The sequence below is a fragment of the Schistocerca cancellata genome, chromosome 1 (genome assembly GCF_023864275.1).
Source record: "Schistocerca cancellata isolate TAMUIC-IGC-003103 chromosome 1, iqSchCanc2.1, whole genome shotgun sequence".
Lineage (NCBI taxonomy): Eukaryota > Metazoa > Arthropoda > Insecta > Orthoptera > Acrididae > Schistocerca > Schistocerca cancellata.
Genome location: NC_064626.1, coordinates 673,799,126 through 673,816,665, shown reverse-complemented (window position 1 = coordinate 673,816,665; position 17,540 = coordinate 673,799,126). Strand labels below are relative to the sequence as shown.

Genomic DNA, 17,540 nt, shown 5'->3' with positions numbered 1-17,540 from the left:
GTATATCCACCTTTCGCAGCAATGCAGGCTGCTATTCTCCCATGGAGACGATCGTAGAGATGCTGGATGTAGTCCTGTGGAACGGCTTGCCATGCCATTTCCACCTGGCGCCTCAGTTGGACCAGCGTTCGTGCTGGACGTTCAGACCGCGTGAGACGACGCTTCATCCAGTCCCAAACATGCTCAATGGGGGACAGATCCGGAGATCTTGCTGGCCAGGGTAGTTGACTTACACCTTCTAGAGCACGTTGGGTGGCACGGGATACACGCGGACGTGCATTGTCCTGTTGGAACAGCAAGCTCCCTTGCCGGTCTAGGAATGGTAGAACGATGGGTTCGATGACGGTTTGGATGTACCGTGCACTATTCAGTGTCCCCTCGACGATCACCAGTGGTGTACGGCCAGTGTAGGAGATCGCTCCCCACACCATGATGCCGGGTGTAGGCCCTGTGTGACTCGGTCGTATGCAGTCCTGATTGTGGCGCTCACCTGCACGGCGCCAAACACGCATACGACCATCATTGGCACCAAGGCAGAAGCGACTCTCATCGCTGAAGACGACACGTCTCCATTCGTCCCTCCATTCACGCCTGTCGCGACACCACTGGAGGCGGGCTGCACGATGTTGGGGCGTGAGCGGAAGACGGCCTAACGGTGTGCGGGACCGTAGCCCAGCTTCATGGAGACGGTTGCGAATGGTCCTCGCCGATACCCCAGGAGCAACAGTGTCCCTAATTTGCTGGGAAGTGGCGGTGCGGTCCCCTACGGCACTGCGTAGGATCCTACGGTCTTGGCGTGCATCCGTGCGTCGCTGCGGTCCGGTCCCAGGTCGACGGGCACGTGCACCTTCCGCCGACCACTGGCGACAACATCGATGTACTGTGGAGACCTCACGCCCCACGTGTTGAGCAATTCGGCGGTACGTCCACCCGGCCTCCCGCATGCCCACTATACGCCCTCGCTCAATGTCCGTCAACTGCACATACGGTTCACGTCCACGCTGTCGCGGCATGCTACCAGTGTTAAAGACTGCGATGGAGCTCCGTATGCCACGGCAAACTGGCTGACACTGACGGCGGCGGTGCACAAATGCTGCGCAGCTAGCGCCATTCGACGGCCAACACCGCGGTTCCTGGTGTGTCCGCTGTGCCGAGCGTGTGATCATTGCTTGTACAGCCCTCTCGCAGTGTCCGGAGCAAGTATGGTGGGTCTGACACACCGGTGTCAATGTGTACTTTTTTCCATTTCCAGGAGTGTATATGACATTTATATCAGACCTTTTTGGTTGAAATTGATTGGCAACAATTACTTTACCGTTACAGATTTATGAAGCAATTTAGTTACAAACACAAGAATTATTTAGAGAAAAAGTGTTGCATAATATCATCATTGTAATGGCCAGAGCAACGCTACAGTAATCTAAAGCTCAAAGATTGGGCCTACTCAGGTCCTTTTAGTCTGAAACATTTAAAATCTCCAGGATTGTTGTTTGTTTGTACTGATCTATAAACACAAAGCATATTTACTATGATCCAGTTAAATATTCAGCAGAATTATGAAGTATAAGGAGCCCAAGTCACTCTGTTTACCATTTATTGCGGTATGTCCTGAATTATTGTATTTACTTCCGTCAGATCGTTTACTGTGTTCGTACAATGTACTCTTTAATAATATTTGTATTTGTCGGCGTCTTCCACTTTCACTCCGTCGTTAAATTTAAGTGATTTGACAAGTTAATTGTTTGTTGTTAATGAAAGTGACATAAACAAGTCATTCGTTTTCCTTATCTGGCATGTCTGTACTGTAACAAGGCAACGCAAGGTTTCAGTGATGACGAAGATTATTGGAACATTCCATATATCACCTGGAGCTAACTGAAACAAAAATTTTACTAGAGGCATGTCGTAAATCAAAACCATTTCAAGCGTAACAGACAACGAATGAAAATAGCAAAAGATTATCAAAAATACTTTTATTTTGAATATTCAAAATATGTATAAGTAAATACACATAGACATAAATATTGACACATTGGACATATATATTGCACTGATTACATCTCGAATGTTCTGGTAACTTCTGTTGTACATCGGTTTATAGAGGCTTGCCTCAAATGAAAAATCTGTTTGATGATATTTTTAAAAGTTCCATTTCTATTCTGAATTCGAGTCACTTAGGTTTTCAGGACATGAAAATACTGAGACGACATTTTTACTTGTGACTCAGATATTAGAGAAATGATATATCGTTTGTCTTGAACAATAACGGAAACTAGATTAAGGCTTACAACTGCGTTCCTTTCAGAGCCTAATTGCAAATCGCTTCCAAAGTTTCATGCACTCCTGTAAACAAGATATTATACCTTTACAATAAATAAATGTCCGTGGTACATACTTTTGAGTTAGTTCACAAAGAAATGTCATCCCCAATAACGGGTTGTTCAACCCGAAAAAGTTTAACATCGTTATACGGTAAGGAAGATACTCTGAACATTTTATATCAAAGTGAAGGATAGGAAATGTGCTTTGACAACATAGATTTGGACACTGAATGTTTTAAGGAATCTCGAACACACTGCAGGTGACTACTCCTATGCAAAGGCTGACTCGTGTGGACCATTAACAAGTTCTCGTCAAAGATAACTCACGGTCTTCTTACAAATAAATATGATATTGTTTACAGTAAATAAAATAAAGCCCTTTCTTCTCGATAGGCAAAACAGAGTTCTTCACATAAAAAGTTCCTTAAGTCGTGCTTCACATAAAACACGATTTAATGAATTAGAAATGTCCTTCAAAAAATTAGTTACATTTGTGATTATACAGATTGAGATAACAATGCTTGACTCTTTATTTTCAATGGAAAAAAGGAGCCCAAGAAGTAGTGTTACATAGTAAAAACGAAAAAGAAATCACGGACGTGTAATTATTATTAGGTAACTGTGTTGGGCACCACTATTACTTCGCAGTAACAGAACTTTTGTTGCACAGTCACTGATCCAACTTGAAGCATTATGCACACAAAAATACGCTGACGCATGCACGAACTCACACTCACCACGTAGTTTACTGATTATCGTGTCACTTTCACAATTTAATATTATCTCCTATATCACGCATATTTTCCGTTAGTGCAACCACTCTCGAACACTCTTTTATTATTAAAGGAGTATCTCCAGTAACCAAGCAATAAATAAAACAAATCAGTAGCAGAACAGAAGAAATACCTGCCAGGAAACATCTGCAGAATCTTTCATAAACTGCATTGGGATAACAAATGAGTTTTATAGCACACGTCAGAGAGAAGGTAATGCGGCATGTTTTTACCTACATGTAACCTTACTTAATGAATGAACTAATATTTAACGAGAGACACTGCTGTCATCTTGGATCAACAGTTTCTAGCGTCGCTTTAGTCTGCCTAACATACGGAGATACACTAAGATATTAGAGAAATTTGGACGCCATCCGAGAAGTGTGTTGCATTCATGCAGTAAAGTGAGTATGACGAAGGGCAAGGACGAGGCGTTTCCGCCCGCCTCGTGGCTGCTATTGGTTGCACGGCAAAAGAGGCCTGCAGCTATTCGTATCTATTAACATTCAAAATAAAAGTGTCTGAATAGTGATTCTGTTTTAACACGAGTACCGTCTTCTTATTAGATTATTATTACTCTCAAAGACAGTGCACATAAAAGTTACAACGGCTTTTAGTGATGGAGGAATAGGGAACGTTCAGACCGGCATAAGATTTTCTGAGCTTTTGGGGGGGGGGGGGGGAGAATGAATATTCCTCCTTCAACACTCACCGCTTCAATTGCAGGGCACAGTGCCCCATGATAAACATAAACATAAAGAAGTCTTAACTAGTGAGGACAGGGTGGTGCGGATAACCCTGTGAAACGGCTTTCTTTAGAATGATAAGAATGCTTACCGTCTAACGTTCTCCACTTGATACTCGGTCTAGTTTATCGGAGGAAAAACAGACCATCGTAATGTCAAAAAGTAGGCTGTCAGTGCATGAGATGCACTCTGGATGGAAATTCGCCTGAAGTATCAGGTAACTGAGCGCAGACTATAGATAAGTTGCTTAGTACACTGAATTCGACATAAATCTGACAGTACGTAAAACATTTTTATACTGTCTTGGCACTTCCGTAACATTCGTACAATAAATAGGATATATATTCGTTCGTAACACCGTGCAGTGCCTACGCATCCAGAACTCATGTGTAACCCTGTCCTCCTCAATCTGAGTTGGCAGTTCTGGCATCGTTTAACATTCGCCCTGCACTGTAGGCTGCACTCTTCGCTGCGGCACCGGGTCCTGTACAGCGTCGCTCGCTGTGGGTAGTGTACGGTAGAAGCGCGACGCCGCCGCTAGCGCACGGAGCCCGCGTCGCGGTGGCTGGGCCGGCGGCCTAGCGTGGCGCAAGGCGACGTGCGGCCCGACGCCGGCGGCAGGCCGGGCGGGGGCGGCGCGGGGGCGGCAGGGACGGCGGGGGCGGCGCCCAGGGAGCTGGCGGCCGAGGCCGAGCTGTGCCGCTGGCGCTGGCGGCGCGACGGCGCGTGGCCGCGGCGCAGCTGGGCGCCCTTCAGCGAGTCCTCGTAGCTGCCCCTGCAAAGCCACACATAGTAGCGCGTCGTGTCACATCGTACGAAAGTGTTTAGCGGTAATACTAGGAAGTGATACGAAATGAGATCATTTACAATCGGTAGTAGGGAATGGAAGACTTAGATTTGTTGGAAGGGTCACGGGGAAGTGCAGGTTGTGTGTGCGACTACTTCTAATCTAGAGTAGTGCTCCAGCAGTTGAAGTTCTTATCGAATGAGGATGGCAGCACCGGACGAATTCAGAGACTCTCTGCAAGGACCTTAACTGGTCGTACAGCCCATACGAAATAATTTGATAACTCATTTGGAAATCTTTGAAAGAGATGCGGCGTTGTTCTTGCGAAACTTCGTTCTGCAAAATTAATAAGAAAATTCTTTACTATATTTTCAATATTGACAGGCTCGTGTCCCGCAATTATTTTCCTAACAGTGACCATGTGTTGCAAGGATAAGGCTCTCCTATCGCCACTACTCAACACAAAAATTAGTTTGTCTTTGGAAAACAAGTACCAGAGTTTATTAAGCAGTTTAGCACAGAGTACATCGTTGGGCTACAAGCACCGTGTTCAATATATTAATTTATGACATTATTGTGGGCAAAGAGGGCCGTGAACTTGACTGAAACAATGTAAAGCAGCGACCGCGCGTACACCACACACACACACACACACACACACGTAGTACAGGGAAAATTGGATGTACCACTGCCACTGTTCACCCTAAAATTCATTTTATCGAAGGCCTAACCGAACAGGAAATGCTGGTGTACGCCGCGCAAGGAAGAGTAAGTGACAGGACGACTCGTCGACGCTCTGGCGGCTGAAGAGAAGGACCACGGCGACGTAATTCAAGGAAAAACTGAGATAGAAGAGCGGGAAGTTAGTGCTTTTATAGACACGGGGTTCGTATTTTTTTTCTGTCGCAAGAACCTCCTCAACCTGGCTCCAGATACTTTCTCAAGACGGGGCTACCTGAAAGAACTTCCCCCAGTTCTTCCCTAGTCTAATGGCGGACGTTCTCTGCGGTTGGCAAATGTGACTATGTTGCGCCGAAGTCAGTGGACGACTACCGTCGGGGCCCTTGACTCCAGGCTGTGCCGACTGTAGAGTACCCCTTTGCCCAATGGCCAAAATTAGCGCCCTTTTTACCAGCCAAGGCTTCCGAGACAGCCATTCCGTCGTTATTTGCAACATTACGGTTTACTGAAATACATCCACTATCAATGTCGTATTTGACACACTTCATGGAGGACAGTTTAGTGAGCTGACTTGCTGCTGTTTTTTAATTTCAATGCATAACTAATTTCTATACTTAAAAGCTATAATTCTTCAATGGAAGACGGCAACACTGTAATGAACGAAGTGCCACATATATTTACTATGACAATGTTCGTTTCGAAGCCACAGCTTCATCATCAGAGCTTAAGTTGTAACATGAGGACCTCGGTTGTGGTGTTGTCACGCCAGAAATTTGCGTCTGTGGGAGCTGTAGTCGTTCCCAACTGCAGTTTGTGAAATTGAGGTGTAATGTATACACAATTGTAGAGGAATACGGGAACATTTTGTTGAAATTTATGGTATAACTGTAAATCTTCTGATATCTTCACCTTTTTGTTATAAAATATTCGACCAAGAGCTATTGTATGAGCTAATGAAAGCTGAAGAATGGAGCTCTGTCAGTAAAACAATTACGTCCTCTGCGAACGTATTTCGTCGGGAAGGCGAGCCCAACGGCTACTGGCTGGCTGGAAAACCAAAGTATTGGCAGACTTAAGTGGGGGAATCTGAGTTCTTAGTACGAGTGAGATCAGTCCAAATAGACGCCTTTTTTGTTTTCTATCTAATTGAAAGACTCGCAAAACAACCTCCATTGCACTGGATTTTGTAGTATGAATTTCATGATAGTGGTGTACATTTATTTGTTATTGAATTTTAACAGCCGGCCGGTGTGACCGTGCGGTTCTAGGCGCTTCAGTCTGGAACAGCGTGACCGCTACGGTCGCAGGTTCGAATCCTGCCTCGGGCATGGATGTGTGTGATGTCCCTAGGTTAGTTAGGTTTAAGTAGTTCTAAGTTTTAGGGGACTGATGACCACAGATATTAAGTCCCACAGTGCTCAGAGCCATTTTTGAATTTTAGCATTTGTTGTGGCGTCCATACAAAATCCACCAGGTCACAGACAATGTGTGTCAAATGCTCACTATTCTTGGTTTAGCTATAACTTGTTAGCGATGTTACGCAAATTGCTGCAGTATGCGAACTTAGGGCCCTAGTTTTAAAATGAATCCATCAACAAAATTAATAACCTAGTTCGTTGTCCGTGATTTCTGTTATCTTATCAAGCAAGAACAGATTTATCTTGTATTAACAGCATGGAACCGTATGCATGGCGACGTTCGTCTCGTGGAAACAAAACGCAACTCGTTTCCGGCACTGCAAGGGGCTACTTCCAAAATGAAACAGTCCGAGTACCGACTGGTGAGAAGGTCTAGTAACCTAAACGTTGTTCTTATGAACCGACAACTCCAGTTTTTTGACGTCACAACAAGGTATGTAAGGAGCTTACACCCAACAACTCCTTCAATCACGAAGAGGCATTACTTTATACTACCGCCTTACGTCATTGCGCTGTTATCCCGTATGCACCCCTCACAGCCATCCCCCAAACGTCATCACTCACATCTTGCGAGCTACAGGATTCTCAGCCAGATCAGCTCAGGCTGTGACTGCTCAGGCCGTACTTCGGCCATAAGAAGGCGCTGTGCTCGTGATGTGAGCAGTCAGTCAGTGTCTCAACCACGCAACTCAGTGCTCTAGGTACCCCAAGCAGCTCTCCTGCGTCGTTCTACTGGAGTTGTCCCTATAGCAGTTGCAGGCAGAGCATCTGAAATGTGCTACGGTAGGTGGCGCTGTGGCAAAGGCCGTCCTGCGTAATCTCGACGACGGCGGATATTGAATCATAATGTTCCTATTTTTCGCATATCAAATGTTGCTCTTAATTTTCGCCGTGTGCCCCTTCCAGTCTTCATTTAATTAGAACTGAACTGCCTGCATCGAAACAATCGCCTGACAGCCGAACACCCAGTGCTGGCGTCGAACAACAACAGTCTGTTCACTGAAGACTGATATACGACTGCCTCTGTTTCACAGCGTAGGAAACATTCGGATACACCACTAGTTCACGGAACTAATTTTGATTATTTTGAGCTCGACAGCTGATTGATACTAATATTAATGATAAATGAATCATTAATGTTCCATAATTGTAGGTCCGCAAGTTTTCCGTCAAAAATTTCTTCCTTCTCTGTTGCTGGGCTGCCGTCTAAACCCAGAAGTCCATAGCTGATGGACACACAGGTTCATGAATGAATCCACGAATACCTTCCAATTCTTTAACAGGCAACTGGACATAGAAAATTTTGCTGTGTAGCGTAAAATTCACAACCTGAATGTGCCTGTAATATTTTTAGTCACGCTATCCACATTCTCCAATCAATGAACTTTTCCAACAGGTTTGGTATGTCAGTCATAATTTTCATGAGGTAACAATCACTGGTGAATTATACACTCCTGGAAATGGAAAAAACAACACATTGACACCGGTGTGTCAGACCCACCATACTTGCTCCGGACACTGCGAGAGGGCTGTACAAGCAATGATCACACGCACGGCACAGCGGACACACCCGGAACCGCGGTGTTGGCCGTCGAATGGCGCTAGCTGCGCAGCATTTGTGCACCGCCGCCGTCAGTGTCAGCCAGTTTGCCGTGGCATACGGAGCTCCATCGCAGTCTTTAACACTGGTAGCATGCCGCGACAGCGTGGACGTGAACCGTATGTGCAGTTGACGGACTTTGAGCGAGGGCGTATAGTGGGCATGCGGGAGGCCGGGTGGACGTACCGCCGAATTGCTCAACACGTGGGGCGTGAGATCTCCACAGTACATCGATGTTGACGCCAGTGGTCGGCGGAAGGTGCACGTGCCCGTCAACCTGGGACCGGACCGCAGCGACGCACGGATGCACGCCAAGACTGTAGGATCCTACGCAGTGCCGTAGGGGACCGCACCGCCACTTCCCAGCAAATTAGGGACACTGTTGCTCCTGGGGTATCGGCGAGGACCATTCGCAACCGTCTCCATGAAGCTGGGCTACGGTCCCGCACACCGTTAGGCCGTCTTCCGCTCACGCCCCAACATCGTGCAGCCCGCCTCCAGTGGTGTCGCGACAGGCGTGAATGGAGGGACGAATGGAGACGTGTCGTCTTCAGCGATGAGAGTCGCTTCTGCCTTGGTGCCAATGATGGTCGTATGCGTGTTTGGCGCCGTGCAGGTGAGCGCCACAATCAGGACTGCATACGACCGAGGCACACAGGGCCAACACCCGGCATCATGGTGTGGGGAGCGATCTCCTACACTGGCCGTACACCACTGGTGATCGTCGAGGGGACACTGAATAGTGCACGGTACATCCAAACCGTCATAGAACCCATCGTTCTACCATTCCTAGACCGGCAAGCGAACTTGCTGTTCCAACAGGACAATGCACGTCCGCATGTATCCCGTGCCACCCAACGTGCTCTAGAAGGTGTAAGTCAACTACCCTGGCCAGCAAGATCTCCGGATCTGTCCCCCATTGAGCATGTTTTGGACTGGATGAAGCGTCGTCTCACGCGGTCTGCACGTCCAGCACGAACGCTGGTCCAACTGAGGCGCCAGGTGGAAATGGCATGGAAAGCCGTTCCACAGGACTACATCCAGCATCTCTACGATCGTCTCCATGGGAGAATAGCAGCCTGCATTGCTGCGAAAGGTGGATATACACTGTACTAGTGCCGACATTGTGCATGCTCTGTTGCCTGTGTCTATGTGCCTGTGGTTCTGTCAGTGTGATCATGTGATGTATCTGACCCCAGGAATGTGTCAATAAAGTTTCCCCTTCCTGGGACAATGAATTCACGGTGTTCTTATTTCAATTTCCAGGAGTGTATATGCTGTTCCTCATTCCACAAACAACATCATTCACAACAGTTGCATAACAGTCACAGTTTCTTTCAGTTTTAATGTTTTGCATAATCAGTTTACCTCTAACAGTTTTAAAAAGGTATTGTTGTTTATATACTTGTGTACCCGTCTGTATTACCAAGGTTACTGTTCCTTGATGCCTCGGGATACATCCTATCAACCTATCACTTCTTTTAATCAGCATGTGCCTTGAAACTCTTTTCTCCCCAATTCGATGCCGCAGTTCATTATATTCTCACCATATCCATATTGATCCCTAGCATTCTTGTCTAGGTCGAAGTTTCGAATGCTTCTGTTCTCCTCTCCTTTGTGTTGTTTACCGACGATGTATCACTTCCACATAACCCTAGAGTGAACCGAAAATCCTGTGTGCTGTTTACCGACGATGTTTCACTTCCACATAACCCTAGATGGAACTGAAACCGGTTTAGCTGGAAGAAAAAATGTAACACCTCCTCAGCACTCTGCAGTTTAGAGCTGAATCATGAGTTCTATTCTATCAAGGATGAGGACAAACGAATCGATCGTCGTTTTGCCGGTGGAAATTGTGTGGCTTTCATGTGGATTGAGAAGAGGAAACCATGGAGAAATTAACTCAGAATGGATGGTTTTAGTACATCAGATTTTAAATGGATGTATTTTCTTATTCTCTAAATCGTTTCAGTGAGTTACAAGTACTCCTAAGTCCCGCAATCGAACTCCTCCGCCACTATACAATGTCACGTTTCACAAATGAAACATATGTCAGGCTAATAACTATGAAAGAAGTCTTGGTTCTTGGTAGAATATCTTTATTCCGTATTATTATGTAGCTGGTCCTAATCTGCAACAATTAGTTTGTGTGATACGTAAGCATTTCACCTTTAGAGTTACAAACTACGTTGAAAGGCAAGTAACTTATATATATGTATCTCACCAGAAAGAACAGTCCGAAGTATGGAACCCTGGGGAACACTCGACATTGCCTTATGCTGACCAAACGCTAGCTTATTTTTAGGTAAGTGAGAAATTAAAGTAATCTTCTACTTATTACTGTTCAGGTAATGCTGCAATTAAATGAATATCTAACCTAGTAAGTTCATAAAGAACTTCATCTGTCTTGAATGTATAAAACGAGCAGTAGTCGCCCTAAAATAGCTCCCTGCGGAATAAGTAAGTTTTATGTTTGTGGCGACAGACTGTACGGGGTAACGTGACGCATTCTAGTTGTTGCCATTTCTCCATCCATCTGAAAACCAATGTACGTAGATTTTATAGCGATCATAAACAAATGACCGACCTCAGCCGTAACGGGAGGGAGGTGGGCGCCACTTGCCGGGCGGTGGCGGTGAGAGCGACTCACCCGCTGCTGTCCGAGGAGTGGCTGGTGGAGTGGCCGCAGATGCAGCGGCCGCCGGCCCCCGCAGGCCTGTGGGAGCCGCCCACGCCGGAGTCCCTGGAGTGCAGCGAGGCGAGGCTGGCCTGCAGCCCCTGGTGCGCCCTCGCGCAGCCCGGCCCGTGCCGGTGGTGGCGGTGGTGCTGGTGGCGGTGGTGCTGGTGCCGCAGCGGCCCGCCCCCGCCGCCCCCGCTTTCGCCGGAGCGGCGCGAGTGCATGTCCACGTACGTGTCCGTCGTGTCGCCGTTGTACGCAGGCCCCGACGGTGCCGCCGACAGCGTGAATGGCGACGTCAGAGCCTTACCCAGCTCCTCTTGGCGCCTGTACAATAGAAAACAGGGGGCGCTTCTTTCTCTGCACGCGGTATTTCGACTGTGATCAATCCTTCTACAGGGTGGTCCATTGTTCGAGACCGGGCCAAATATCTCAAGAAATAAGCGTCAAACAAAAAAACTACAAAGAACGAAACTTGTCTAGCTTGAAGGGGGAAACCAGATGGCGCTATGGTCGGCCCGCTAGATGGCGCTGCCATAGGTCAAACGGATATCAACTGCGTTTTTTAAAATACGAACCCCCATTTTTATTACATATTCCTGTAGTACGTAAAGAAATATGAATGTTTTAGTTGGACCATTTTTTTCGCTTTGTAATAGATGGCGCTGTAATAGTCGCAAACGTATAAGTACGTTGTATCACGCAACATTCCGCCAGTGCGGACGGTCTTTGCTTCGTGATACATTACCCGTGTTAAAATGAACTGTTTACCAATTGTGCAAAAGGTCGATATCGTGTTGATGTGTGGCTATTGTGATCAAAATTCCCAACGGGTGTGTGCTATGTATGCTGCTCGGTATCCTGGACGACATCATCCAAGTGTCCGGACCGTTCGCCGTATAGTTGCGTTATTTAAGGAAACACGAAGTGTTCAGCCACATGTGAAACGTCAACCACGACCTGCAACAAATGATGATGCCCAAGTAGGTGTTTCAGCTGCTGTCGCGGCTAAGCCGCACATCAGTAGCAGACAAATTGCGCGAGAATTGGGAATCTCAAAAACGTCGGTGTTGAGAATCCTACATCAACATCGATTGCACCCGTACCATATTTCTATCCACCAGGAATTGCATAGCGACGACTTTGAACGTCGTGTACAATTCTGCCACTGGCCACAAGAGATATTACGGGACGATGACAGATTTTTGGCAAGCATTCTATTTAGCGACGAAGCGTCATTCACCAACAGCGGTAGCGTAAACCGGCATAATATGCACTATTGGGCAACAGAAAATCCACGATGGCTGCGACAAGTGGAACAACAGAGACCTTGGCGTGTTAATGTATGGTGCGGCATTATGGGAGACCATTATGTGAGGAAGGATAACTGGCCCCCATTTTAACGATTGCAATCTAAATGCTGCAATGTATGCTGATTTCCTACGTAATGTTCTACCGATGTTACTACGAGACGTTTCACTGCATGACAGAATGGCAATGTAATTCCAACACGATGGATGTCCGGCACATAGCTCGCGTGCGGTTGAAGCGGTATTGAATAGCATATTTCACGAAGGATGGATTGGTCGTCGAAGCACCATACCATGGCCCGCACGTATACTGGATCCGGATTTTTTTCTGTGGGGACAGTTGAAGGATATTAGCTATCGTGATTCACTGACAACGCCTGACAACATGCGTCAGCGCATTGTCAATGCATGTGCGAACATTACGGAATGCGAACTACTCGCTGTTGAGAGGAATGTCTTTACACGTATTGCCAAATGCATTGAGGTTGACGGACATCATTTTGAGCATTTATTGCATTAATGCGGTATTTACAGGTAATCACGCTGTAACGGCATGCGTTCTCAGAAATGATAAGTTCACAAAGGTACATGTATCACATTGGAACAACCGAAATAAAATGTTCAAACCTATCTACCTTCTGTATTTTAATTTATAAAAACTACCTGTTACAACTGTTCGTCTAAAATTGTGAGCCATATGTTTGTGACTCTTACAGCGGTATCTATTACAAAGCGACAAAAGTGGTCCAACTAAAACATTCATAGCCGGCCGCGGTGGACGAGCGGTTCTAGGCGCTTCAGTCCGGAACCACGCTGCTGCTACGGTCGCAGGTTCGAATCCTGCCTCGGGCATGGATGTGTGTGCTGTCTTTAGGTTAGTTACGTTTAAGTAGTTCTAAGCCTAGGGGACTGATGACCTCAGATGTTAAGTCCCATAGTGCTCAGAGCCATTTAAACCATTTTTTTTAAACCAAAACATTCATATTTCTTTACGTACTACAGGAATATGTAATAAAAATGGGGGTTCGTATTTAAAAAACGCAGTTGATATCCGTTTGACCTATGATAGCCCCATCTAGCGGGCCAACCATAGCGCCATCTGTTTTCCCCATTCAAGCTAGACAAGTTTCGATCTTTGTAGTTTTTTCGTTTGACACTTATTTCGTGAGATATTTGGCCCGGTCACTATCAATGGACCACCCTGTAAACACTCATCGAGCACAGTAATTTGTGGAACACTGATTTTCCTTCGCCTGTAGTTTCTCATCTCCACTATCCGTGCAACAGCTCGAGAAAACCAAGAGAGATTTATGGAAGAGCATAGCAGTTAACACAGCGACACAGTGTACACGATGCTTTACAGAAGACCTTAGATGTACTAGGATAAGGAAGAGCCACGGGGGAGCCGATGCTTGCGCAGTTCTATTTTTTGGAATTAACAGAGACATCTGACAGTGACAAGTATTGATCTCGTGGGCCATGGAGATAAAATGGGCGTTTCTGTAAAACGAAAGCTGTAAATGCTTGTGACCTTCACGGCAAACTACGGAAACAAGTCCTGACTCTGCGGAGCAGAAATGTTTGATGTCAGCGGAATGATACTGAATACAACGTGTTTACACGTGTAGTAAATACTCTCCTCTTCGTGGCAATAGAAACTGCTTTGTACAACGATATTCTGTAGCAGCAAAGAGACAATAAAAGAGATAATAATGGCGGCAATGTTGCGAAACAATGGGAAACAGTTGAGTACCAGAAACATTGCAATATAGTAAAGTCGTTTGGCCTTGCTGAAAGAGAGAGACCTTCAGGTACCTGACAAGAAAAATAATACGATTATTGTAGCATTAATTTGAAAGCCCATGCTATGCGGAACTGAAATTGTTTAAAGTAGTCTTAACATCGTCTGAAATATACTGAACATATACTGTATTTTCAGATGGCTCCAGGTTAGGAAAGGAACGCTGCCCTTACCTCAGATACTTCGGTGTTCCCCTGGAGTGTGCTCTGAAATACACTGAAGCGCCAAAGAAACTGCGATAGACATGCGTATTCAAATACAGAGGTATGTAAACAGGTAGATTAAGGCACTGCGCTCGACAACGCCTAAGTAAGACAAAGTGTCTGGCGCAGTTGTTAGATCGGTTACTGCTGCTAAAATTTCGAATTATCAAGATTTCAGCGTGCGAACCATTCAACGAAACATCATCGATATGGGCTTTCGGGGCCGAAGGCCCACTCGTGTAAACTTGATGCACAACACAAAGCTTCACGCCTCGCCTGGGCCCGTCAACACCGAAATTTGACTGTTGATGACTGGAAACATGCTTCCTGGGCGGACGAGTCTTGTTCCAAGTTATTTCGAGTGGATGGACGTGTAGGGGTATGGTGACAACCTCTTGTATCCATGCACCCTACATATCAGCAGGGGCTGTTCAAGCTGGAGGAGGCTATGTAATACTGTAGGGCGTGTGCTGTTTGAATGATATGGGACCCCTGATCGTCTAGATGCGACTGTCAGGTGACACGTACATAAACAACCTGTCTGATCACCCGCATCTATTCTTGTCTTGTGCATTCCGACAGACTTCGGCAATTCCAGCATGGCAATGCGACACCCCACACGTTTAGAATTGCTACAGAGTGGCTCCAGAAACACTTACCCAGGCCACCAAACTCCCCAGACATGAACATTATTGAGCATATGTGGGATGCCTTGCAACGTGCTGTTCAGAAGAGGTCTCCAGCCTCTCGTACTGCCATGGGTTTTGTGGACAGCCCTGCAGGATTCATGGTGTCAGTTCCCTCCAGCACTATTTCGTACATTAGTCGAGTCTATGCCAAGTCGTGTTGCCGCACTTCTGCGTGGTCTTGGGGGCCCACTCGATATTAGGCAGGTGTACCAGTTTCTTTGGCTCTTCAGTGTACAAACTGCGCTGTCCCAGCGTCAAAATGGAAGTGAGTGACAAATATTATATCCTCTGGGAAACTGTTGGCTCAAATTGGGGTACTAAACCACAAGTGGCAAAAACAGTAACAGTGGCAGTATTCTACTCCACCGGTGCATGTGCATCTATCGTCTGGTGCAAATACAGCCACGCTGGAAAAACTGATGTCGACTCAGCATAAGGTACAATCTGATGAATGACTATCTTAAACCTACCCCTACAGATAAGTTCTACTGCCTGGCTGGAGTCGCTCGACCGAAAATCCGACACAAGATAATGGTGCTATAAAGAGAGACTGAAGTCCTCATCCGTTCGCCTACCCAATGGGTGAAATCGGGAAATAGCTTCTGCACAGCGACCAAGGACTACAAACACTGATCTCACTGCGGATAGGAACAACATTATCGACAGGAAATCTAAAACTGTCGGATTGTGGTAACATCCAGACAACCCAATACATGTATTCCTGCCCGGAGGACCTCATGCGACCTACTCCTAATGCAACTGACGTCGCATGGTTCTGGCCTAAACTAGCATAGCTAATCTGTTCCGTTGTGTAATATGTAACTTGTACTGTAACTTAAAACATTCTCATTGCCCCCGTAGACTAATGGTTAGCATTATTAACTAATCGCAGAAAGGTCCTGGGTTCGATTTCCACTGAGCACACGAGATTTTTCTATGGTGTAAGAGTCTGCAACGGGTTACAGTCATCCTCGTGAGGCCAAATGAGGACCTACATCCTACAAGATTTAAACCAGCGAAACTGACACGAACTGACACGCAAGCCGCTAAAGTGATGTCAATTGGAAAGGCTTCCACCAGGATGGGAAACACGCGAAATTTATTTACTGTTTGTTACAAGAACTTGTACTTTTATAAAAAAAAAATCAATGCCTCTGAAACGAATAAAAATCTATATTAACCTCCTGTGGATACCTGAAGGTATAATGTATCGTAAATAAATACCGGAAGTTTTACTCTGTCCCTATTTAAGGATTTCACGGCGTAATCAATGTTGCTAAACCTGCTCGCCAACTTCACATGAAATTCACGGGTGTACGAACGCCTCAGTGGGGTGAATTCGGCATCCAGACAACAGTGTTATTCAAGTGCCGCACCTAACACAGTTTTCGGCGCCTGCGCACTCGTGATTTCACACAGCAATCAGCTGCATTTGTAGATTCAGCATCAACTCTAATTGCTAAGTGCAGAGACGACATTTGGCGTAGGAAGCTGGTGAGTGCAGAGCGACCGCAGGTACGATGAGCAGCTGCGCCTACGAACCTGAGCCTGTTCTTGCGGCGCGCGCAGCCGATGCAGACGGCGGTGGCGAAGGCACCGACGAAGACGATGAGCCCGAGGGCGAGCACGACGGCCTCCAGCGACGACAGCCAGCGGCCGGCGGCGGCGGGGGTCGGGGGGCGGGGGGCGGGCGCCGGGGGCGGCGCCGACACGTGCAGCACGCGGAACCGCTCCAGCCGCCGCCGCACGTCCACCTGGCGCGCCGTCAGCACACTGCCAACACCACGACCCGTACAAACCTGGCCGCCACTTGGAAAGACTACCAGTACATGGAGAGCAATACACAGCTGTCCGAGAAATTAGTAAGCTAGCAGCATTTACCTACTTGGGTACAAAGCTAGTTCAAATTTTCGTCTCTGTCCCACTCAAACAAACCCACCTAATCACGCAAATACCCTCGAAAATGAGGTACCTGTTGGTGTTAAACAGTGGGCTATAAAATAATCTGTCTGAAAAAAAAATACGTATAGACTGTTTAAACAGGTGGCAGGAATCCTACGTAATTAACCCGCCACGGTAGCCGAGAGCGCTAACGCGCTGCTTCCTGGACTCGGGTAGGCGCGCCGGCCCCGGATCGAATCCGCCCGGTGGATCAACGACGAGGGCCGGTGCTCCGGCCAGCCTTGATGTGGTTTTTAGGCGGTTTTCCACATTCCGCTAGGTGAATACCGGGCTGGTCCCCACGTTCCGCCTCCGTTACACGCGTCCAGACATTTGAAACAGGTCCGCACTATTTCACAATTTACACTAGACGCAGACAGTTGGGGTACACTGATTCCGTCCTGGGGGATACGGGGTGGTGGCAGGAAGGGCATCCGGCCATCCCTAAAACTAACATTGCCAAATCCGTTGTAACCACGCCGAACCTGCGATCGCTGCGGGACTATGGCGTAAGCGAAACAAAAAAAGAAAGAAAGGAGATCCCTACGTAGCTCCTAACTTTAGGGTGGTCGTGTCGTCACGTGCTGTGACTC

General features: G+C 46.9%; 1 protein-coding gene across 1 annotated transcript in view; it reads right to left on the bottom strand.

The window, feature by feature from the left end:
• Positions 1 to 4,377: 4,377 nt before the first annotated feature.
• Positions 4,378 to 17,540, bottom strand: part of LOC126092881 (cadherin-89D) — a 407,126-nt gene continuing 393,963 nt past the window's right edge. The window contains exons 27-29 of the mRNA XM_049908645.1: positions 16,549 to 16,779; positions 10,977 to 11,330; positions 4,378 to 4,615 (exon numbers count right to left, since the gene is read on the bottom strand). Of these exons, the coding sequence (XP_049764602.1) occupies positions 4,378 to 4,615; positions 10,977 to 11,330; positions 16,549 to 16,779 (823 nt within the window). The remainder of the gene's footprint in view (positions 4,616 to 10,976; positions 11,331 to 16,548; positions 16,780 to 17,540) is intronic.